The 24,011-nt window shown below is 39.9% G+C and overlaps 1 protein-coding gene across 5 annotated transcripts in view; it reads right to left on the bottom strand.

The window, feature by feature from the left end:
• Positions 1-23,749, bottom strand: part of LOC309603041 (E3 ubiquitin-protein ligase KCMF1) — a 55,768-nt gene extending 32,019 nt beyond the window's left edge. Inside the window, exons 1-2 of one of the 5 annotated variants that reach the window (XM_082337385.1) lie at positions 23,599-23,682; positions 20,301-20,438 (exon numbers count right to left, since the gene is read on the bottom strand). Coding sequence is in view for 3 of the 5 variants with exons in the window: in XM_082337382.1 (XP_082193508.1) it covers positions 22,608-22,680 (73 nt within the window). In the remaining 2 variants the exon portion in view is untranslated. Of the gene's footprint in view, positions 1-14,912; positions 15,015-20,300; positions 20,439-22,607; positions 22,905-23,598 lie in introns of those variants that run through there. The other 4 variants (XM_082337386.1, XM_082337384.1, XM_082337382.1 and 1 more) reach the window with 4 other exon arrangements.
• Positions 23,750-24,011: the final 262 nt, after the last annotated feature.

Raw genomic sequence — 24,011 nt, 5'->3', positions numbered from 1 at the left:
TGCTTTTCTCTGAAGTTTCATCCATAAACTTTGAAGGATCTGTAACAATCTTTGATGATTTGGACACTGAGGGCAACCTAACTTCTGAGAACACCTGCTTGTTAACTCTACAGAATGAACTTCATTGCTTCAGTTGGTTTGTTTGATTTTTTTTCCATATAGAGATCTACAAAATTTTACCTCTGCAGCATCCATATCTCCCCAAAAATGCACGCTATACACAAAACACTTATCAGTTATTGGCAGCATGGCAAGTCTTTGCTGCCTACTAAACTTTCTAGAAAACGGTTGATAAGCAAGTTAGACATCACACTGAAATGAGCAGCCACGGTTCTCCAATAAGTCGTATCTTCCCCACTTTTTTCCTTTAAGCTCGAAACAGTTGAGTTAGTGTCTATGTAAGCCTCTTTGCAACTGCCAAACTCCTCTTGTCACACGTTCTCTCAAATATCTAGATTGTACCTACTTGAAGACAGACATGTTTAAGGAGTTTTCATTACACATCTTCCTCGTGCCAATACTTCTCCATATCATTCCAAACTGCAAGCCCCATACACTTTGTGATATCAGCTTTGGAGAAATTCAGCCATAAACATAAATCACATTATAATGTTTATATTTAAAACTTAAGAACACTTCCAGTGGAAACGTACAACAAGGTTGTCAAACAACAGACGAATTTTGCTTCTCATGATCGATTATCAGAAGTCTACCATCTGATTCGAAGAGAAAAACTAACATTAGTACAACACATCCCTACAGCTGGTGAAGTCAGACCAAGAGAATAACAAAGTTATAGAGACAGCATGCTTTCTACATCTCTCAAGGTTAATATTTTGCCACAACTACCACATCCTCCCCTTCAAGGCTGACAGCAGGGGATGCATCATGTTACTTTTATATCCTTTTGTGTAGCAGAGAATGAAAACCACAAAAGGCAAAATGATAATTAAATTAAAAGCTTCAGTTTGGGAGCTAACCCATGCTTAAATCCCCAGATCTCCCCTGAATCCAGTAGAACTTCTTTTCCAGAGGATACATCACTTATTCTTCCCTTTTTACAACAGTCTCACCAAAGTCAGGTCCGTTACAGTTTTTCCTGTCCTTCAAGCCTATTACTTGGCTGCCAAAACCTCACCCATCTATCCAACCTGGGATCTGGAAACTGAAATACCCAGGCAAATAATCTCCTCCCACCCTATTCTTTCTACTACGGTAAACAATTATTTCCTTATCAAAGCTTTGATTTTGTTTTTAATTTTTTCTCAACTTTAATCTTTACATCAACTGAAATTCCAAAAGTTCATTTCTCTTCCCAGCACAAGCCCCAGACACTCAAAGATAACACATTCCAGTCAGCAAAGCATGTCTTTCACCAGATGCCTATCCAACATTTCCCCACATTTACCTTACATTTGCAAATACAGCAGCTATGTTATAGATTCAATAATGTCAGATTAAACTGGATGCATCCATTTAAATCACAGGTTTTGAGAAGAAAACATGGTCTGGAGGGGTTCCCTTTGAAGCACAGAACAAAAGCAATCAACCAACCAAAAGAATAGCCTGAACAATGCGTGACAAGTGTTTAGATAATCAGCATACATTTCTGACTTGCACAAAACACTACTGACTTTTAAAAGAATCTTTGAATGAAATCGTATTAACCCTGAATGAATTACTATTCAGCAAGAACTTCTAATTCACCTTTTGCAAAGCAACAATTGGAATGATCAGAGTAAGAAATATCCATTAGTTACAGATTACATGTTCATTACCATAGATGATAGAGGTCCCTTCCTCAAATTTTCTTTGACTTTGTTATTGCTAGACAAGTACCCATGTATACTGCATAACATATATCACGTCTAATTAAAACCTTGCTGCTCACTGACAAAGAATGTTGGGTTTTTTTAATGCAACACTGTTCCACTAGAGGGTAGCATTGTGCTAAAAGCCTAAGGAGTTTTGGTTCACTTTACATTTAATTATCAAACTTCAAGTTCTAAAAGTTTCTCCAGCAGTATTCGCTTGCAATATCAACAGTCTCAGTCTTTCCAACTTCACATTTTGAGTGAAATGGATCAGGAGATACCTAACAGTCCCATTAATAAAATATGTTTTACCCCTTCAATACAAAATTCTTACTACTCTTATGTCAAGTCATCCCACATCTTCACCTAATCCAGGCCAATGACTTCAGGGAAGATACTATCACACAAGCATTTTATATGTAGCATGCTGAATAGTCATGTTTTTTTTAAAAAACCAACCAAACAAAAAACCCAACAAAAACCAAACAAAAACAAACAAAAAAACCCCAACAAACCATCCAACCCAAAACAAACCCCCTCCCCAACACCTTTCATAGTTTGATCCTGATAGCCAAATATAATTTCCTCTTATGACATAGAATTGTTTTTGCTAGGAATTAATGAAAATGAAAGCAACTTCCCCTGGGTTTAACAGAGAGACCAAAGGGAGCACATAATCTGATTTCATAATGGAGAGAACAACGCTGGACAGACATGTGGTTCAAATACTACATACATCAGGATTAATTCGTTTTTACAATTACAAGCAAAGCTAAGGTGTAACATCAATTAGTGTCCTGAATGTCCCAAGCCACTACTGCCTTGGATAGATGCCCGTCTGTAACAGAGCAAAGGTTTTTTTTCCCCACTTGGCCTCCTCAGATACTACGGCAATCAGAATTATTATTCTGAAATTAATAGTAAAAGCCCAATAATCTAGCCCAGATAAAAATGACCTGAGAAACTGGAGAACTCAGCAGGTTTGTGTGTTTTTTGTTTTTGTGTGTGTTTTTTTTTTTTTTTTTTTTTTTTTTTTTTCCTCCTTATGAAGAACACAGGGTCAAAGATAAGCTATATAGAGACACTGGAATATGTTCCTGCCTCAAACAATGTGATATGCTAAGCTTCATCAATACTTCAAATGTATCATTTAATTTTTAGAAATTTCAGAGAAAATGCCATCCACTAATCACTAGAAAACATTTAACACACATATGAAGCCTGCATCTGAAGTATTCAAACAGTGAAGACAGCAACATTTAGTGCCTGAGAGCTTGTGCTATCCCTGAGAATTAAACTCCTTTGTTCTAACAACACTTAGGAAGACATTAGGTTCATGGATAGTTTCACCATTTAACATTCCCTGTCAGCAGCCAAATAGTCCAAAAAACAACCTTCCAGCCTGTAATTCAGGTACTGTTTTTAATTTATCAGTGATCAGACTGAGGACCACTGAATTTCTTTAATGTCCGACATAAATACAAAATTAGTCTGTTCACCTGAACTACTAAAGGAGTTCACGCTTCTCAAAGACTGACAGAATTACATGCAAGAGTACCACTGAATTTCAAGAGGACTGGACAAACTAAGGTTTCTACTTTTCTAGAACTGTAACTTAAGCATATAAGTGAAAAGTTAAAAGTCATGTTGCCTCTTTTGTGGTACAAAGGATTGCAACCTGTGTACTGTGTTTTATTTTTATATTCTGAAGATCATAAGTACCACTACTTTTAATATGCATCTGACACATTTCAGTGTAAGATGTTCTTTCAGTGGGTTGGGTGTTTTGGGGGTGTTTTGGTTTTTTTTTTTTTTGTGTTGGGTTTTTTGTTTTGTTTTTAAATAAATTTTCTTGACATCAACGATCTCAGCTGTAGCAGCAACGCCAGGCCTTAAAGCAAAACATTCTACTTAAGTGGTTCAGTTGCTTCCAAGACCAAAGACAGGAAAATATATGCCATTTAATAACATTCAAAAAGAAATGCCAAATGTTTAATAGCCTCATCTCTTACTGCAGACTACTGCCTAATTTGAGAAGTTAATTTCTAGGAGCAGAAAATTCTGTTGTTTCTATGAAAATTTCACCAAAATTTCAGCCAAACCATAAAACTTTTTTTTTTCTCATGTGTTTACTAAAGCAGATAGTGAAAACAAACATCAAGGATACCTAAAACAGAGCATACTCCATCACCCTTGCAGCTCCAAGTGCTGAACAGAAAATTCACACATCACACCCCTTGAAGTAACTAAAAACGCTCCATCCCCTCCTGTGTGCAACATGGCTGAACATGCAGTTATCTTCCTACAGCAGAGTGGAAGAAGCAGCAATCAGACTAGGATGTCTGCAGAAAGAACTAGTAGGATTAAAGCTGCAGGCAGAGATGATGCTGACTTAGAACTGGAAAGAAAGGGGGGAGGAAAAGGAAGGAATCAGGCCTACGTTAGACCAGAAGGGCAAAAACCACTTTTGTTTTCTGAACAGCACTCCTCCTTCCTCTCCAGAGTCTGGAGTAGAAACAGACTCCCAAATCTTGTCATTTCCTTGTCGTCAGTAAGTTTCATGGACCCACTTGCACAGTGTGTAGTACTTCTCTAGAGGTGGTCTAAAAAGAAAGAATCAAGCAGTACAGCTGGCCCAGCAAGTTTCAGCCTTGGTCCTAACACATGAGCCTCAGTCAACCTGCTACCAAAACAAGTTTTTCCATTTTTGCTTTTGCATCCCAAGTCGTGGAAGTTATACACCGGATGGTTTCGGTCATCTATGGCATCAGGAACAAGTGATTAGTAAGCACTGCAAAACATGCCCAACACTACGCGGGAATCACGCAGGGATGGGGGGAGAGAGGGAGAGCTCCCCACAGCAACAGCCACCTGCTTTTCCCATGAATCTGTCCTTTTCTCTCTGGAATTACCCGATTCATTCATTCGTCATGCCTTCCAATTCTGACACCACAACAAGAACTTCACACAGCTGACTGCCTCATATCTGTTTCAGATGTGCAACAGAACACCTCTCTCTATTTCATCCTTAGAGCAGTCCATCCTGTGCACTGAGGCAGTCAGGGAGGAGTGTCCCAGACACAAACTAGTATCTGGCCAGGTAATTAAACTCATTATCTTAAGGCCTATGTGTAAGGGACGAAATAAAATTGTGCTAGTTAGCTTCATTTCACTGCTTCCTAACTTGAATTTTTAACCTTTATAAGTCAGTCCATCCATTTCTATTTGATTTCACAAGTTATTTTAATACAGTACTAAAATCAGCCAAAGAACAAGACGACCATTACAACCATTTATATTTCCCTAAAATACAATCAAAAATTCATTGAATACTGAAAAAGTCACTCAACATCTCTTCTCCAGATGCAACTTTAAGAGTAAGGCCACAATATCTAAACATAGCAAGTAAGGTTGTTTTTACTCCTTCAAAAAACATACCGAAATGCTAACACAGTATTTGTAATTCTTCAGCATCTTAATAAAAAAATTCCTAATTAGTCTTACTTTAGGATTTACTACTCTCATAGGCAGGTTCTATGTATCTCATATGTACCGATCATACTGCCCAGCAGATGTCATCCCATGACACCAACGACATTTATACAGCAGGACCAAGAACAACTTTGCCACCATCAATGCAAATATAAACACAATTGAACATTTTAATTTTTAAAAATAGATCTCAGAAACACTGGTGGTTTCACTACCACCTTAGCTGAAACTGGCTGAAAGAGGGAAGTTGTTTTCTTACAACCCCAGATGGATGACATAACAGCAAACTAGTAAACCCTGTGCATGCAACTTCCTTTTAAATATCACCTTTTCCAAAAAAATTCCACCCAAACAATAAAACATCAATATGAGTTTATTGATCACTGTTCAAAAATCGTTGTGAAGTTCATTTGCCCAAGTACCAAATCACTGAAAGAAGAGATACTATACAAATACTTCTGTAAGATGACGTTTAAATATTGCTCATTTATTCTGACCTGAAATAGGCCAAAATAGGTTCTGTACAAGCACACACACACACAACCTCAATCGGTTCTTGTCAATATTAAACATACATTCTCTCTACACAATAAGAAGAGCAATTACTTTCTTTGTAAGCATTTTACATACAAACCTGCAGATTGTTTCGTCTCTTTAAATCTACTGCTGGGACACCACACACAAACCAGAAACTGCTCTGGAGGCTGCTGAAAACTCTGGACTTACTATCTAGACATCATTTTACCAAGAATCACTATACAGCCTACGCTGCAAAAAAACCTACTTTCCTGACAAGCTAGGTGGAATACCTTCCCATCCTCCTTAATAGAGGACAAACATCTACACTGAAGAGAAGACAGACAAACAAAAAAAATGCACATCCCTGTGCCAAAACACAGAAAGCAAGCATGAATGAAAAAAGGATTTTAACAAGTTCATAGGAGTCCTGGGAAACTCCTTCAGATAATACAAGAAAGCAGCTACAGCAGACCAATTCTCAAAACATATTTTTTAACTAGCCCACCCTGTTTCTATGTAAGGAATTTTGTTTAGCAAAATATAAATGTGGAGTCCACCTTTACTGAAGGAGTGCTATTATGTTTGAAACCTCCTAGAATAATATTTGCTATGCCTTCTATTTTCAGTTTTATTACTCTTGCAAGGTACCGCAACACCACAAAACAGAAACAAACCACTTTCTCCAGATATTAGCCAAAAAAAAAAAAAAAAAGCATATTACATAGTTACTGACAATCTAAATAATGTTTTCTAGGCTTCATATCCTGATCAGACTCTCCACTAATTCTTCCTTAAATTCAGACAGAGAAAACTAGGTTACAGTTTTAAGTCCTGGTCTCCTACAGGACAAAGATGTTTTCACTCAGACTTCTGATATTTTTAACAAAAAAATGTCAAGTATCTTCTCTGTATAGAGTATTACATTTAACAAATCTAAACATTTAGAAACCAGCAGAATTCTTAACCTGTCATGAGAACTGATCCACAGTGAAAGGTTTTGCCAGACATGTTTAAGACTTTTAAAACAGAACTAGAAACAGTGTACATTGCAAGGATTTTTGATCAAGCAGATTTGGATTTCTAATTTAAAATCTGATACTCTGTCTCACATGTCTCACGTAATTTAATTTGACCATCAAAACATGCAAGCCTGCTAACGTACTGTAAACACATTAAAATTAAGCAAATTGCAACACATTTATCAGAGAGCAGAAAGTTTGTAATGTGGCAGCAAAGGGAACTGGCACCAGACATGATCTTATTTAACAACTCTGTTAATCTGGAAAATGGCAAACAGCATGTGAATTCTATTAACAGAAAAATACTTAAACTGAGGAAGCTGTAAACAGTGCCAGGGCAAGAAAGCAACAGTAACAGCACTGGGCTAAATCCTGTATCTAGTAAAATCAATGGCAAAGTTTCTCATTTAATAAGACAGGACCAGGTTCCTGAGTTTCTTTCAGGACTAAAGAGCCAACAGAAATATACAGCTCAGACAAACACCAACTGAAAGAGAATTGGGCTGGGGGGAGTAAACCATGAATAAACACTGAGAAAACCCTAACAAGAAATTAAACAGAAGAACTGGTACTTCTCTGTTGAGCCCTGCAAGAATTACGAGGCAGACTTCTGAGAAAATAAACCTTCACATGTTTTGGTTTAGAGTGTTATTTAAGAAGAGTGACAAAAAAAGGGAAAAACAAAAAAGGAGAGAAAAACACGCGTCCAATCAGGCACAGGAGAGAACTAGGCAGTATGGCTCAACTGAGCAGAGAAGTTGAAGTGTTTGAAGACTCGATAGTCTTGACCGCTTTTTCTATGAGCCATTGTTTGAGGCAGGTAAGAGAAAAACATCAATACTCAACACACCTGGCAGAGGCAAAATGCATCAATTTTCCTTGTAAATTCTTACCTTTGCAAAAAGCTGAGCAGAAATTAAATCTCTATTTACACCCTACGCATAGCTCTGGTGTCTGGAATACACCCTCAGCTTTACTTCCTTTTGCACTATCAGACTCACTCCTGACCCTCTTATACTTAAACATTCCTCAAACAGGCAAACGTGGCAAGCTTTTCTCCCCTGAAGCACAGAGAAGAGGTAAGATTTAGCACAGGTAGCAATGCAGGAAGCAGGGAACACTGTCTGGGCAACCACAGAGCTAGAAGTGAAAGACAAAAAAAGTTTTCATGCAGCAAGTGTTCCAGCTCTCGCAGTAACGCCTCGTGATTACAACATGTCTCACAACAGCCGAGACTTAAAGACTTGTACAAGGTGGTCTGGAAATACACAGGCTTTTCATGTCAGTAAAATACATTCAGAAAGCAGCTGGAAGAGGGAGGAAAAGAAGAACAAGTGGTTCTCCTCTTCACTAAAGAAAGCAGCAATGTCTGATACACAGCAGGCAGCCGTATCTAGATTCTTCCCTATCACCCAACTAAGTTTACAGACAGGAGCACAAGAATACTTTTGAACTTGCAGCCTACCTTCAAAATCACCATTTGAACAGCACCACAATGTCATAAAAGGAATTTATCTTTCCTTAATACCACAAGAGGTCTAGGAACTTGTAAAAATAATTTAATTTCTCTGAAGACAAGACAGAACGATAACATAAATTTATTTTAAAAAATGGCAACAGGAGTTTAAAAACCTACAGTATATTCATTTAAGTAGTAGCAATGTTCTACCCTGGGCTTTCTCAGGCATTTTTCTTACTATGAACATAAACAGACTGCCTTGGCAACCACTTTTACTCCCACTCTTTGTGAGAGAACAGCTTCTCAGGCTGATAACATGCCTGCAGAAACTACAATTGCTTATGATGTGAAAGCTACACCAGGAAAGTGCTGTGGGAAATGCAATAATCTGAAGCAAAAAAGGTTTCATGCCTACTTCTGACTTTGTTCCATTCCTCTCTCCCCTTCTTTCCAGTCCTCCACGGCACACACTTCTTTGCTAATTGCTCATACGTTCCCTGGATTGGCAATCCAGCCGTTTGCCAGCCATACCAAATGCCTACCTTTCTCTTTCTTCCTCTCATTAGGAAGAGTTTAACTTAGCTTTATTACTTGCACCTTCTTTTTTCTTCTCCTCTTACAACACATATACATAAAGAACCAAAGATTATCAGAATACTACCTTCTGAACACTTCCCCGACAGTCCCATCCATCCTTTACACATATATCCAACTTACTTTACAGAATAATTTACTAACTACCCTAACTATTTGAAAATAAGGAGTCTGATCATCTTCCTAAATAGCTTTCAATCTATCACTAAACACTAAAAGCCATCACTGATTTACAGATCACAGTTCACGAATCTTCAGTACTTAGTCTTTTTACTATAATTAGCTCAATCTCTTAAACAAGACTTTTTTTATTTAAGAAAAACTACTTTAAAAAAATATTTCTGTTCAAACCTGTCCTCAAAGTAAACCTGATTCTCAGGAAAAACACTACACAATTGGATTTTTAATCCAATACACTAAAAAGGAAAGCATCACTTGGGACAAGTATGAAAAAAAAAAATTGTAAGTCTGTCAAACCAGATAACAAGGGATCAATTTACTGTAGAAAACATGAAACAAGTTCATCAGGTTGACTATTATTTTGCCATAAAATCCCAATCATATTAAGAAATTTAAGGACAGGAAGGGAGAGTTCATTTTTATTCCTTGAACTGAAAGCAGCCACCTACAATTTCAAAGAGAAAAAACAATCTCTATTCTTATCTGTATAGAAACTGAAGATACATTAAGGTCAGTATTTAGAGCACCTATTTTCAACTGGAAGGGGAAACAACAACTCTGAACAAAACGATCACTGTGGTTTCAATGTAACTCTTTTGTTGCAGGTAGAAAAACTAAAAAGCAGAATAAAGACCAAAAAATGAGACTTTTATTCTATCCTGCCAAAACTCAGATCTCTCAAATCCTCATGTTAAATTTTAATGAAGCAAATTGCCAAGCACTCTGACTTACACAAGAGTCAGACAGGTACCACAATTCTCATCACCTTGATTCAGACAAAAGCCTTCTGCAGCCCCTCATCCTTACTCCGAATAGGAGACAGTCAGAGTCATTCAGCCTTGCTCTAGAACAAGACATTCAGAATCAAACAATGTCAAAAACATTTGGAAAACTGCATTTGCACAAAGGATCAACAGCCAGATGAAAACAGTCTGAAACTTACAGTTGCAGGATAATACTTTACTACAGGAACCTAATTTAACAATTGAATGACAACTACTTCCCAGAGTTCTAAAAATTTGGAAATTGAGCTTTCACAAAAAAGACATTTTTCTCAATGAAAATAACAGACAGAAAACTCTGGAGATGTTTTTCGTTATTTGCTGAACTACAAGAATAAAGCAGGTGCCTAATAATACAGCATTTTATCAAAACAGACAAAATATACCTCACTTCATAATTTAAGAAAAAAAGGAGAGGAAGCATCAAAACCCATTAGGTCCCACTACTCCTTACTGTAGGCTCAGATGTCACACTGCAGTTACAAAATGCACAAAACAGTATTTTAAGGATAAGGGAAAAATCAACTGTACAAACAAATCTGATATATCTTCATTGAAAGAAATTTTTAAATGATCTGCCTATTAGAAAAACAAAAAAATTGAGTGCTATAATAGAAAGATACTACTGAAGAAAACCTAGATAATGAAGCTGGGGAAGGTGGAAACACCAGAGTTATTTTCACTGTTTTCCCCCAATTTCTGCATCTTTGAAGCAGAGACATAGTGCATTCCTAACACTGAAAACCACAACTTCTTTACATTTTCAGACTAACTTATAAGCTCTGTTCTCCATTTCCCACTGGACTCTGCTTGAATTCCACACAGAAAGGTAGTTTTCGCCCACTGAACTGCTGAGCTATCTCAAGTTCTCAGATGTTTGTGAGCAAAACCATTCACCATCATACTTGCACCTTATGTAGTTAGTACCTTCTTTAAGCACATAAATAAGATATAAGATATAAGCACATAAATAAGATATAAGATATAAGCACATAAATAAGATATAAGATATAAGCACATAAATAAATATAAGACTGCCTCACTGCACACTGCTGGATTCTCAAGTTTGATTTGGGAATGCATGTCAAACACGCAACCAGTTTTACCACACAAATTGCACAGCTTTCTAGTCTACAGATACCCATAACTGAGGCTGGGTATGAGCGTGAAATTCAATGCATTTACCTTGGCAGTCTTCAACATGCCATCACTGGGGAGCAGGGATGAAGGGAGACCTTCAGCCAATTCAGCAGAACTGACATCCACATTCCTGGTACAACTTTAAGCCAACTGTTATTTTAACAGGTTTTCCGAGCTCTCTATCGATAGTTAAAACACACCAGCTCCTACAGGAAACAGTAAGCATTAACTACTTTCCTTCCAGACTCTTCAGCATGTTAGAACTGGCAGCTACCTTACTTCACTGATACACCTCTCAGCAGAGCAGTGAAACTCAGAAGCAATTCAGCACCTCTTACCTTCCCAAAGGTTACAATTCTACATTAATTTTTCATGAAGAAAGAGTTATGACACTGCACCTGAAATACTGTCCAGATAAAATATATTTTGAAGGTAGAGTTGTGAAACTTTTTTTGGATTTGCAGACATCTTTCAGTACAGCTAACATACCAACATACAGCAACTTAGAGCCTATGGTACAGCCAATAGTGAGTCCATTTTTCTTGTGTACAATTAGAAGACTCCTTACAATTGTTCCAGGAGGAAAACAAAAGGATTCACAACCTTATTACTTACACACAACTTCTTTAGCCTTCTTTACCCCTAGGGTCTGCTTAGTCTTGAATACAGCTCATCAGATCATTCAAAGTATTTCCTCTGTAGTTTCTCATTTCTGAGACATTCCTGAGTCCCAGCAGCTTCTCTAGGGTTCCTGGATTAACTGGAAGAAACTACAGTATGGACCTTTACAATTGCCATACACTGCCAAAATCTCCAAATGCTTAGCACTATGAAAGAGTGTGCAGGCAGTGCCATCTTACAGATTAGGGACATTGAATGTAACGTCATATTTCTTCAAAAGTGTTCATTTGTGAGTAAGGGCATTAGAAGAAAGGAAAAATAGCTTTGGAAGAAGCTCAACACGAAGTTTAATGCAAGCACTACAAACAGTATTCATCAGCTGCTGACGTGAAATATTTGCTCTGAAAAAATACCATGATGGTATTCCTCAAAGCTAGAGTCTGGAGTCTTGCACCTCAATCAATTATCACCCCAAAGTACATTATTCTTGGCTAAATAACTGTATTCTGGCATGTAATTCTCAACAATCCACTCCTTCAGCTTTCTGGTCACTTGCCTTGAATTCCTAATGCTTCCAGGAACGAAATATTAACTGAGCTTTGAGGTACAATGAGAATGACACCTGCCATTAACTGGCTCCAATACTTAAGAGCTGGATAATATCATAACAGACTACAAAACCACCCAAAAACCTATTAAAATCCTCCATTTATATTCTTTTTTTAATGTGACATCATCAGTCAAGCTTGAGAATTTGCATCCTGCAGATCCTCTGCATCTAAATAAACTTCAGACAGCAGTTTGGAATAACACAAGAATGTAATCTATAGCAACCTCTACTACTACAGGTTTGACTACTAACAGTCAATTATTCTGAGGAATCTTCACTTATAAAGTCACTCTTCTATAGCAAAATCTCAAGCTGTTTCCTCAGCTCCTCACAAAAGTCTTCAAGAATAAAGAACACTTGGTATGCTGTCAGATCCTGCCTGGCAATTCACAGGCCTTATGCCAAATTAACCTGGGAAAAGGTACTCGCAGATCATAGCATCCATTCTTTCTGCATTCAGGATGGCAAATAGCTTTATTCACCTTTGCAGTTTTCCAAAATTGAAGATAACCAAGGGAGAAGAGAGCTGGAAAATGTATCTGACCTCCTTCTGAGTCAAGACACTCTGCACAGCTTCTACTCAATCTTCTTAAATCTGTAAGGTATCTATTTAATATAATTAACAAATACAAGTCTAAACAATAAAAAAAAATTGGTCATGGTTTACAGCAGAACAACCAACTTCCATCTGTACACTCAGAGATCAAACTACACTTGCTGACATTTTCATCTTATCAGAAAGTACAAACGATAGCAGGGTACAGGTATGAAATTAAGATCATCTGAGCTATCTTACGCACATCTAGATTGAAAAAAGTTTAGTCATGACACAGAAAGCTCTGCATTCTCTACAGTCTACTTTTGCAAAGCTTAGGTGCCTTTCTTCAAGGGCATCCTGAACTCTCTTTCCCAATCTTAACTCATTTTCCACAGCTAGGTTTAGGGAGAGAATCTACTCTGGACATGTGAAAAATAAAACTAACAATAATTCAGGTGCTGAAGTTAGTGGTCTTATTTACTTTCAGAAAGTAGAGAGATAAAGTCAGAAGAAACTTTGGAAACTGCAGTGGTAGAACTACGTCTGTCCAGTCGTGACCTATGTTCCACCACTATTATTCTTGGTGAAGCTGCTCTCACAGACCGTATTTCATCGGTAAATCACAAGGTGCTTCTCACTACAGAGATTTTCCACTTGCAGAGACAATCCACTCCTCCTCTTGCATACTGATATACACATAATACCTGTATATTAAATACTGTTTGCGTTAGGCACATTTCATCCTTACTGCCTATACTGAAAGCATAAGCAAATATTTGCAATAATTCAAACATTTGCTTTGTTCAAGTGAAAGTGAGATGATGGTAACCTAAGCACAGACAAGCCTTTGTGCCCACACCACAGATTTCTTCAGACCTAATTTCATTCTAACTATCACAAAAGAAAGTCCAACCAACAAAGGTTTATAGTCAGACTCCCAGCAGTTTCATTCTAGGTGAACACCGATTTCTAAGTACGTATAGCTAATACACACAAGAAACTGATAAGTTATGCAAAAAATGTATTACCAGTAAAACTGAACATTGTTTCTTACCAGAATTATTTATTTGGAAGTAAAGACAGAAGTTACTGACAATCACACAAGAAGTCCTTGCATGACTATATCCTAAGGCATTTCTGACCTTGAAAATCTTCTATGACCTATTGCTGCTGGAGTTACAATACTTGAGATAGGAAGCCAAAGAGTATCATCTGTTCAACAGCTCACAGCACTGCTCTCCAACCAGCCACCTCTAGGATGCCTCCATTCAGCCTCCAAGTAATTCTAATGTTGTTCTACACACATGCCCAGGTGTTTACTTCCAGAAGCTGCCATGAAGTTCCTGCCATACTACCAAGCATCTGGAGGGCAACTCTGTTGGTCTGTACAGGTGCAGAATTTGATTAGAAATTGGTTTAAAATTAAAATCCTAATATGAATATTCATAGTCTCAAACTGTTTTATCCTATCTGTCACATTATGTATAAACAGTTAGTGTAGAAGTTAACATGAATTAAAGACTTCACCTCATCCTTTCAATTTTTTAGGGTAAATACGCTCTAAGAGAGCTGGCCAATAGTAATCACCTTCTGCCAAGAATACTGGCTGCTTTAGTATCAATAAGCTAACAGTCAATAAGCTAACAGAAGTCAGACTTGAAATACCATTTACACTAGGAATCAATGGTTACTGAAGAGTTTTGTAAACAATGACTCTCCTCAACAAATAATTAAAGAATTCAGTCATAACCTAGACTAGTAAGTAAAATTTTCACTACTAAAGCCACCTCATCTAACAAACAAAAACAAAACACAAATCCATCTCTAACAGGTCAGAGAAACCACTGCCTAAACATTTTCAGAAACAAGCGAAGGCCAGTTGTGCTACCAAGAAACACTAGAGCTTTGCTTTTCAAAGAGGCTTACAGAGGTAGACATTAACCTTCTACTGCACTTGAACCCAACACGGGTCTACAGCTTCCCCAAGTGTTTTTGAATATCCCACCCTAGAGCACTCTAAGGAGGAAAGCAGCAGAGGGAGAGCACAGCAAAGGGAATGAAGAACAATGACAAGGAAATAAGAGGGTGAAAGATAAGAGATCAAAGACAAAAAGAAGGAAAGCAAAGAAGATAATTTATCCTACCAGAGACAGCACCTCTTGTCAGTCAAGACAAGAAACATTGCCTCCCAAAAAGAATCTGGCACCAGGAAGTGGCAGAAGTGATGGGGGAAGACCAAATCTGACCTGAGGTAAGAAAAAAAAATGGAGTTATGATTTTTTTAAACTTTGTTGCTTCATCTTATTTTTGCAATATATTTTCAAAAACCTGATTTTTTTTTTTTAAATTAACATCTTTTTTCAGCTGGATTTTCTCAGTGATGACAGTGGGATGATCCAAATCAAATGTGGAACAGGATCAATAGCATTTCAATAAAAATCTGAAATTCTATACGAATCCTGAAATTAAAAACAAATTTAAAATACTGTACGAAGTGATAGCTGCAAACAGTGTATGCCACTGAAATGTCCCAATGAGTCAAAAATTTGGAAGAATGGACATGCATCTCAAACTCACTGCAATGGAGCACAAGACCACTAATTCCTATCTTTAGGTGACTTTCCCAAGTGCCTTCTGGCAAGATATAAAATCTCTACCTGATATCCCACGTGCAAATGGGAGAAACGCCATAGTCTCCTATGTCCAGGTTCCCTGTTTAATTGTAATAAAAAAGTTTTACCCAGCTGTCCAACTGAAAATAGGGCAAATTTTAGAGAAGGTCTCCAAGAAGCTCCAAATAAAGCAATCATGGTAGAAAGAATTCACACACTCATGAAATTCACTGCAGGGTGACAAACGGGCAATAAAAAAGAGGAATTCTGTACAAAGGCAAATCATAGGCTAAGCCTAAAAAAGATATTTAAATATTTTAACATTAAAAAAAGATAAAAATGCCATCAAACAAATCCATCCTCCCCCTAACACTCATTCAAACTACATTCTTGCATTCTTGGAACAAACCCGGGGGGAGGGGGGTAAGGGGGGAGGGAGGAATTTCCAAATATGTTGGAAGCTCCAATGACTTCTCTCCATACTTAAAAATGAATTCCATACTAGAACCAATGACTTCAAGTGGCAGAAATGAACCCATCACCTGCACACACCTTTGAAATACAATTCTGAGACCTATGGACAAACAGCAGTTATGCGAGTGATAAAAATAATATTAAAACTGAAGACACTTCTATGATGATGCCTCACAATTTTCACTTGGTACAGACCTCACTTACCAACTTAGTAAATGTCAATAAGCCAAATAAAACGTTTTAAATAGCTCTAAACTGAAACCTTGGGTTTCTAAAACAGTGAAACTAATGAGCTTGTCTCTATGCTCCACATCTCTGCTACACAGAGATAAAAATGTGGATAACCATAAGGACCATATGTACAAAAAACAATAGGAGTAAGTTCAAACCAGATGTTCAGGTGATGCTTCAGGCAAAGGTGTAGGAATCAAATGGGACGTAAGGTTTGAGATACTTGACAGCCACATTTGAATCTGAAATAGTTAAGAGACCTGGAGTATAAAATTTAAGATAAAATCCAAAGCTTTAATTGTTTAATCTGGATACTAGGTAGCCTCAAGAACCTTTAGTGACAAAATTCTCCACAATCTCATTACATACTGTATGAAAAAGCACTTCAGTTTTAATCACCCTCTTGAATTCATGAAATACCTTCTTATTGTATTTGGAAAGGGAGATTACAGACTCCTACACAGATGATGCCTTTCTTTTCGATTCCCTCTCCATATCAGCCTTTCTGAGGTAAACACCTTTTCAACTTCCATCCATGTAGTAATTCCCCCTCACATGTATCCTGAGTCACTAACAGCACTCTTTCTGAGTTCTCTGAACTCAATGAGCCCCAGCTGCTCACAGTGCCTTATAATGCTGTTTCTGTACAGGTGAGCAACATTGCTGCCTATAGTTAAGCTTGTATATCTCCCCTCCATTATAACTCCATTTTCAGAAACCACAGCTACCAAATCTGCTCATCTATTCTAAATCCTGTAGACAGAAGAATGCATTGCGTGTGGAGGGTTTAGCCCAAGTGATCAAAGAACAAAACCCATGAAAACTCACAACCTTGCTCATATTATAATATTATGTATCCTAGTATCAATCCATCATCAGAATCAATAGGAAAAGCAATCTAACACAATTATATTCCTTTCTAGAAAAATACCACCTCACTCAGTGCACCAGGACATATGGTGTTCAGTAAACAAACAGAAAAGCCTCCATTTGTTTATCATCACTGGTCAGTCTGAGCCTTTTTTTATCACACACTTCAAAAAATTTGCATTGACTATGGATTTTCTCACTGCCTTTTCCCTGCAAGCATTTCTCTATAGCATTTCAGTGCAGCACAAATATCAATGAATTAACTTTAACAGCACTTCTAAGCAGCATTTTCTTTCTCTTGAAATAGAGGGAAAGCAAGGCACAAAGATTAAAACTGCAAGTCCACTGAATGCAGTTGTCCAATTTGAGATGCCAAAGGATAGATTTTTTCTAGAACCCTTGATTTTCTAGAGTTAAATGTTTTGGGGTTTTTTTTGTGGTTTTTGTTTTTGTTTTTTTTCCCCCAAAGCTTATCACTCAGCTACAACAGTTGCTGTTGCGAACGCTCAGATCCCAAAATCCCAGATCAGGCCTTCATAACATAAGGAACAAACAGCTAACAGCCAGATCAGGCCTTCATAACATAAGGAACAAACATTAACAGCCACCTGTGAATTCTTGCCAAAGTGATTTGCCTAGCAGTTCACATGAACTCTGCAGTAGAGGACAAGAGGGTCAATCCAACTTTCCACAACAAAACTCCACTGGCAACACCTTGAACACCCTTTCTTTCTGTAATGCCACTTCCTGCTCATTTGCTATACACTCCCAAACACAGAGCAGTGATCTAATATACAAAACCCTCCTGTGCACCCTAAAGGAGGCAGGGGTGGTATGGAGTAGATAATATACAGCTGTGTAATTACACAATGCAGATACTCAAAGAAGGTTGAATTAGTGCTGTCTGTGCAACCAAATTCTGGCACATCCCAACTGTGCTGTTCTTCAAATCTGCTGCTGTGTCCAGCAGCTTCTTGAATGTAGTAACGCTTTTTGTATTAGTCACTATTCCGTTTTTGTATTTCTTAACAGTAACTTAAGTAACAACAATAAAGACGCAACTATGAACGGTGACACCCACAACTCTTCCTCAAATGTTATCAGTAATGTAAACATGCAAAAGTATTTGAAAAGCTTTCTTCTTTTTATCTAACGTGTACGCATTTTATTTGGCCAGTACTGCTCAAGCAACTTGCATGGCTCTCTAAACTTCCCCCGAACCCCTTCTAGTCACCACTAGGTGAAAGAAACATTTAGAAGTAAAAGTTATTTCACCATTGTCTTCTCTCTTCACCCCCACGCAATAACGTTAGAAGTATCACAGTTCTGTTCCAGTTTTTCTGCTTAAGATACTGGCTATCAACCTTTCAATGTTGATCATTTAAATCTAATCTTTTTCTCCTGTTTCCCAAAGAATATCTGATCCATGGCATTACTTCTTATCACAAACCTGAGAGGAAAAAATGGTCTCTCTTTACACATATTTTTGGAGGACCTTGTTCACAGACTCTGCAGGGACAGCAGCATACTGGTTCACACACAGTATGTTTCCTAAACCATCAGAGCCAGAAGCCTTTTTTAAAAATGAAAACCTAGCTTCCTCAAAACCAGTATCTTGCCAGTTAAAATATCACTGATGTGTCCAGCTCTTTTTATTATAAAATGACTCAGTCTCTTACTGAAAGCAAACAAGTTTAATAATAAAGCAAATTACTGTGTTCCAATACTTCTAATCACATTTGCAGCTATTTATGCTTAACATTAACATTTTGTGTCCTGAACATATCTCTCACTAGTTAAATTATCACACTAACTCGTTTTCACATGCTGCACTACACCTGTAATTATATGCATTAATATGCTACCACAGAGTAAGACTAACAACAGTATGAAATACTTTGACATATACAGTTAGAAAATGCTTTGTCAGAGTCAAATATTAGTGCAAATTCAATAAAACTCATTGTTTTATGTTACATGTGCAACTTGACCTGCATTTATTTTCAACAAAACAGGTCTAAGTAGCAGCAATATATGAAAGAATTTGTTATTATTCTGTATTGTGGAATAGCAACATTCCATGTTTGGAGAAGACACAAACAAAGTATTAAAATGCATCAGAAAACAGCAAGTTATAACTGGTCTCATAGATGCATGTTTCATTATCAAATGCAGTACTTCACCAACACAGTGTCTTGAGTACTTTGTATGAAAAATATCCTGTCTTGTTACCCGAAGAGCCTTACATGCAAAAATAGATTCATTCTGCATTTAGTGGCAATTCTATATCAACTGCTGAGTGTTACCTGTCTTGACAGAAATTCGTAGTACCCTTCTGCAGCTCAAGTACGACACAGCTATTGTATAATTACGACAGGCAGAAATCACTCTTGCTTTTACTGTTTTCAAAAAAGTTTGTTATGGATAAACTTTTATTTATGCTTTGTATCATGACCATACAGAAAATGTCATCAGCCCAGACTCCCAATCTGTTCATTGCACAGCTAGAAGACTGGAGCTAATATTGCCCTCACATTAGCTGTTTTCAAGTGGTTGGTACATACACAAGTGTTAACTCTAGGATTTTTTTAATTTCAAAGACCAAGTTCTGTGTATTTCTTTTTAAGATGTACTTATTTACCCTCCTATTACAAATAACCCCTTGATTTAAAGATCTCTATGCAAGACACTTACACATACACACGCAAAAAAGGAGCACTGAGACTCCAGCTCCCTCAAACAGAAGGAGCTTAAAGCCAGCAGAGAACATTTGGAAGCTCTATGTGGTCCTGACAGTCACTGCTCTCTCTTCCTAGCTTTGTTACCACCATCCATTCACAACTTTACTTCACATGGGACTAGGATTAACTGCAGAACTTTGCTGATTCATCAGAAATGCTGACAAATGGGCACCATCAAAAACAACCACCACTTGCATTGCTGCTAGCTCTCTGAAGCCTCAAGAATACATCTCTTAGTGAAAATACAAAACGAAGTATGGTACTGGGGCTGGGAGTGGGGTGCTGAGTGTGTGACATCAAGAACCAAGTGGCACTGGTGGTGTGGCACTGTGAGCCCTCTGGAGCTGCCAGATGTAGGGAACCTGCAGCCAGGCCCTTGTACAAGCAGTAATGCTGCAGCAACCTAGTTTCACAAAACAAGTTGCAAAAAGTGGTCTTCTAATGATATTCCTGGAAGTTGTGATTCTCTATTTTTCTGCTGTCCTGAGTGGTGTCTACTGCCGTATGACAGAATCATTGCCAGGTGCATGTCCACAGAAAGAAAATTTGTAATATGCAAAATACCTTCTCGTATACTTTCTGGAGTATAAAAAAAATTACCTACCTGCTCCTTGTAGGCTGCCAAATATTACACCACCACATACTCCTCAACAGAGGGGCTAACTCAGAGAAACACAGCGTGTCGCTCCTATGAAGGGAACAACATGAAATCCAAGACCAGGGTATGACCTCATGTTGCATTCTAGAAAACCAAAGGCAGAGAATAGCTAGTCTCTTAACACCAAATCACAGAACACAAATGGTTTTGAAAGTGACTAGCAATAGCAAGAGGTGGATAAACACTAACAGCTACTCTTGACAGAGTTACCAACAAAGTCTCTTAAACACTGAATGAACACTTCAAGAAAGAGCAACAATAATTCAAGTTCTAGTTGTGCCCATTTTCCCGAGTTCAGGATAAAAGTGAGCCCAGAGCTCATGTGTGAAATGAGAGAGCACAGTGAAAAGGCGGGCTGTGGTCAAACTTTTTCTGAAGGATAACAATCTCTCTTTTTTTTAAAAAAAAAAAAAAAAAAAAACAACAACAACCAACAACAAAACCACACTTGATTGTATTTTATGGATCATTACCCCAAAGAAAACAGTCAAGAAACCCCGATGGAAAGTAAGCTTAAATCTCCATCAGATGATTCATGGCCTATGTAAAGTCCCAAGACTTTGGAATTCCAAGTTCTCCAGCATTTACCCTTCCAGAGACATCCTTTCCTGTCATAAAACTGGTACAGCATGCAGATTCTGTCAGGAGCAATCCATAAACTTTGTTTGTAACTTTAAGGATGGATCATTTTAAAGGAAACACACAGAAAAGATATCACTTATTAAACATGATTAAAGCTTGCTTTTTCCCTATACCATATTCTTCCAAGACAGCCCTTCCCAATCTATCCATATTGGATCAAAAACTGTCAGCTGTGAATGACACCGTACAGATCTGAAACAATAATTACTTTTTTTCTTTCATGTCTAAGGATTTCCATATTTCTAACAAAATTAAGTCTCCAAACCTCTTTTCCATTAAGTTCGAAAAGCACGCTTCCCATATTAATATGAGTTATTCTAACTCTATAACTGAAGTTGACTAAAACAAAACATTTGAAGTGTGAAGTAAGAGGAGAATCACAGAGAAATTAAGAGACGGACTAGATTTTTTAATAAAAATATATCACAAGGATACAGTGACATGTCATTTTTAATCTCATGGTGTTCTCATGGTTTCACTCACAAATGTGTGTGCACACACACACTCCTCGGGAGTCTACATCCACAATAGGAAATGACAAAAAACTCACACTCACTTACCAGCACAGACAGACAATCATTTCCATTTTTTCTAACCAGGCATGTCTAGAAAGAACACACACTGATGAATCTGCTTCAGAGAGAGAATATTAAGCCTGGTTTTGTTAACAGTCACTCCTTCTAAAAATATCAATAAATATCTGAGCAAGGGAATGTAATTTTCCCTGATACAAACAGAACCTAACACACAATAGAAAAATTTATGATATAGCCTCCATTACAAACATACTTACAAGGAAACCTGCTTTCAAATTTTCTCTGTCTTAACAAAAAGGCTGCCCCAGGACTGGTATGTCTTTTTAGCAAACATCACCACCTTTTACAACAGTCCACACACTTACCACTGAAAAACACTGAAGAACAACACATGATATCACTTCTGTAATTTTAACCTCTTCAAGCTAGCAAAGCTTGTCTTCTACTACTGTCCTTTAAAGACAGTATCATGGATACATGCATCACAGCACAATCTTACAGAGTGCATAATCCCACAACATCACTAACAACAACTTTGTGATCAATGCTCATTTAATTCATTATTGTTAGGAACTGCATCTTTAATCATAAATCCAGCATCTCCACCCTCTTGGGAAAATGTGTATTTTATAAGAGGAGGGGGGGAAGAGAGACAGAAAGAATTTGGTGCCCCTACTAAATTTTAACTTTAAAAAAAAAAAAAAGCTAGCAGATTCAGGGAAGACAATTCTTTGATACAGAAGCACACATACTTGCACAAACAAGAAGTCTGCAAAACATTATGATGGCACACCAAAAATCCATCATATATACCATTGTCCAGGCCCAAGCCAGCATTATTAGCCACAAATATTGAATTCTCCTATAACGTTTCTGCCAAAACATTTTAAGATTAGATAAAACAGAGAAATGAGAAATTAGATAAGACAAAGCAAATGGAGACAGGTGCTGAATTAAGTTCCTAACATGGCAGAAAGTTATCCTTTCAGGTGACAAACCCGTGTTTTACAGAGCATTTTAATACTAGCCCAAGCACCTTACCCACTGGTAAGAAAGGATAGAAAAACCAAGCCACCTTCTCTCCTGGTTTCACACTCCCATCTTCTTCCTGTAGAAATTCCTTTCTTAGCTTCCAGCTGTCTCTCCATCCTGCTCCTTCTGACTAATTCTGAACTATCCACTGAAATCACCCACGGCGGTAAACACAGCGGGACCAGGGCAAACACACAAAACACGTTTCTCTGATGGCCTCTCTTAACGCCGCTAAACACGCCACTACATCAGCACTGGTCTCCTCTGCCACAAGACAAAACAGAGGAACACATGCAGCTCCCGGGGCTACCAGCACACCAGCTACCCCTCGGCAGGGCCGGGCAGGCTGCCCGCACACCTCTTCCCCCACGCCCCGCGCCGGGGCCCGGCTCCTCGCCCCGCCCGCCGGACGCGACCCCCGGCGCCAGGGGGGGCCCCGCTCCAAGCCCGCTCCCCGGGCTGCCAGGCCGCCCTCCCGGCGCGGCCCCCGCCGCACCGCCCCCCCGGGGCGCTGGGGCGCCGTGCCCGGCCTGACCCGCCGCGGCGACCGACACGTCGGCAGGCCGCCCCGCGCCGCCGCCCACCCCGGCCGGGCCCGCCGGGGGCGCCCCGCACGCCCGCCCGGCCGGGCCCCACCTCCCTCAGGAGCGGGAGGCGTGGGGCGGAACGGCCCCCCCGCCGCCTCCCTGCCCGCGCCCGCCGGCGGCGGCCCGCTCCCGGCCCTGCGCGGCGGCAGGCCCCGGCTCGGCACCCGGAGGGGCGGCGGGGGAGGCGGTCGGGCCCGCCGCAGGCCGCGCGGGGAGCCGGGCCGTAACGGCCGCGGCCGCCTCCCCTCCCATGACACTGCAGAGCGGGGCCCGGCCGCCGCCCTCCGCCGCCGAGGCCTCCTTCCGCCGCCGGCTCCGCGGGCCCCCCTCCCGGCGGCGGCGGCGCCATGATGATCCGCCCGAGAGGGCGCCACGCCAGGCCCTAACGCCGGGCCGGGTCCCGGGACGCGCCCCCGCCGCCGCGGCCTGGCGCCCCGCGCTGCTCACCTTCATGTCGGGACATCCTAGTCCAGAGGCGGCGGCCCAGGCCCGTCTCGGGGCTCCCGCGGGCTGCTCGGGCGCCGCTGCGGCCTGGCCCCCCGCCGCCGCCGCCGCACACGCGGAGCCCCGGTGCGAGAGGAGAGGGGCCGGGGGCAGGGCCGGGAAGGGGCCAAAAATACAAGAGGCGGCGAGGAGCCGGCCTCCCTCCTCCTCCTCCCTCGCTCGCCCTGCGGGGGGCGGATCCGGCGGCAGCGGCTTCCCGGGCGCCGTGACACGGTGACTCTGGGCCCCGCCGGCCGCTGGCGCCGCCTCCCGCTCCGCTCCGCCCGCTGCCGCAGCGACGGCGGCGGCGGGGCTGGCGGCGGGGCTGCCCGCCGCGCTGGAGCGCTCCCTGCCCCTTCCCCTTCCTCCTCCCGCCC

This window comes from Platalea leucorodia (assembly GCF_965183815.1).
Source record: "Platalea leucorodia genome assembly, chromosome: Z".
Taxonomy (NCBI): domain Eukaryota; kingdom Metazoa; phylum Chordata; class Aves; order Pelecaniformes; family Threskiornithidae; genus Platalea; species Platalea leucorodia.
The sequence above is the reverse complement of the archived record's forward strand: the minus strand, read 5'-3'. Positions and strand labels throughout refer to the sequence as shown.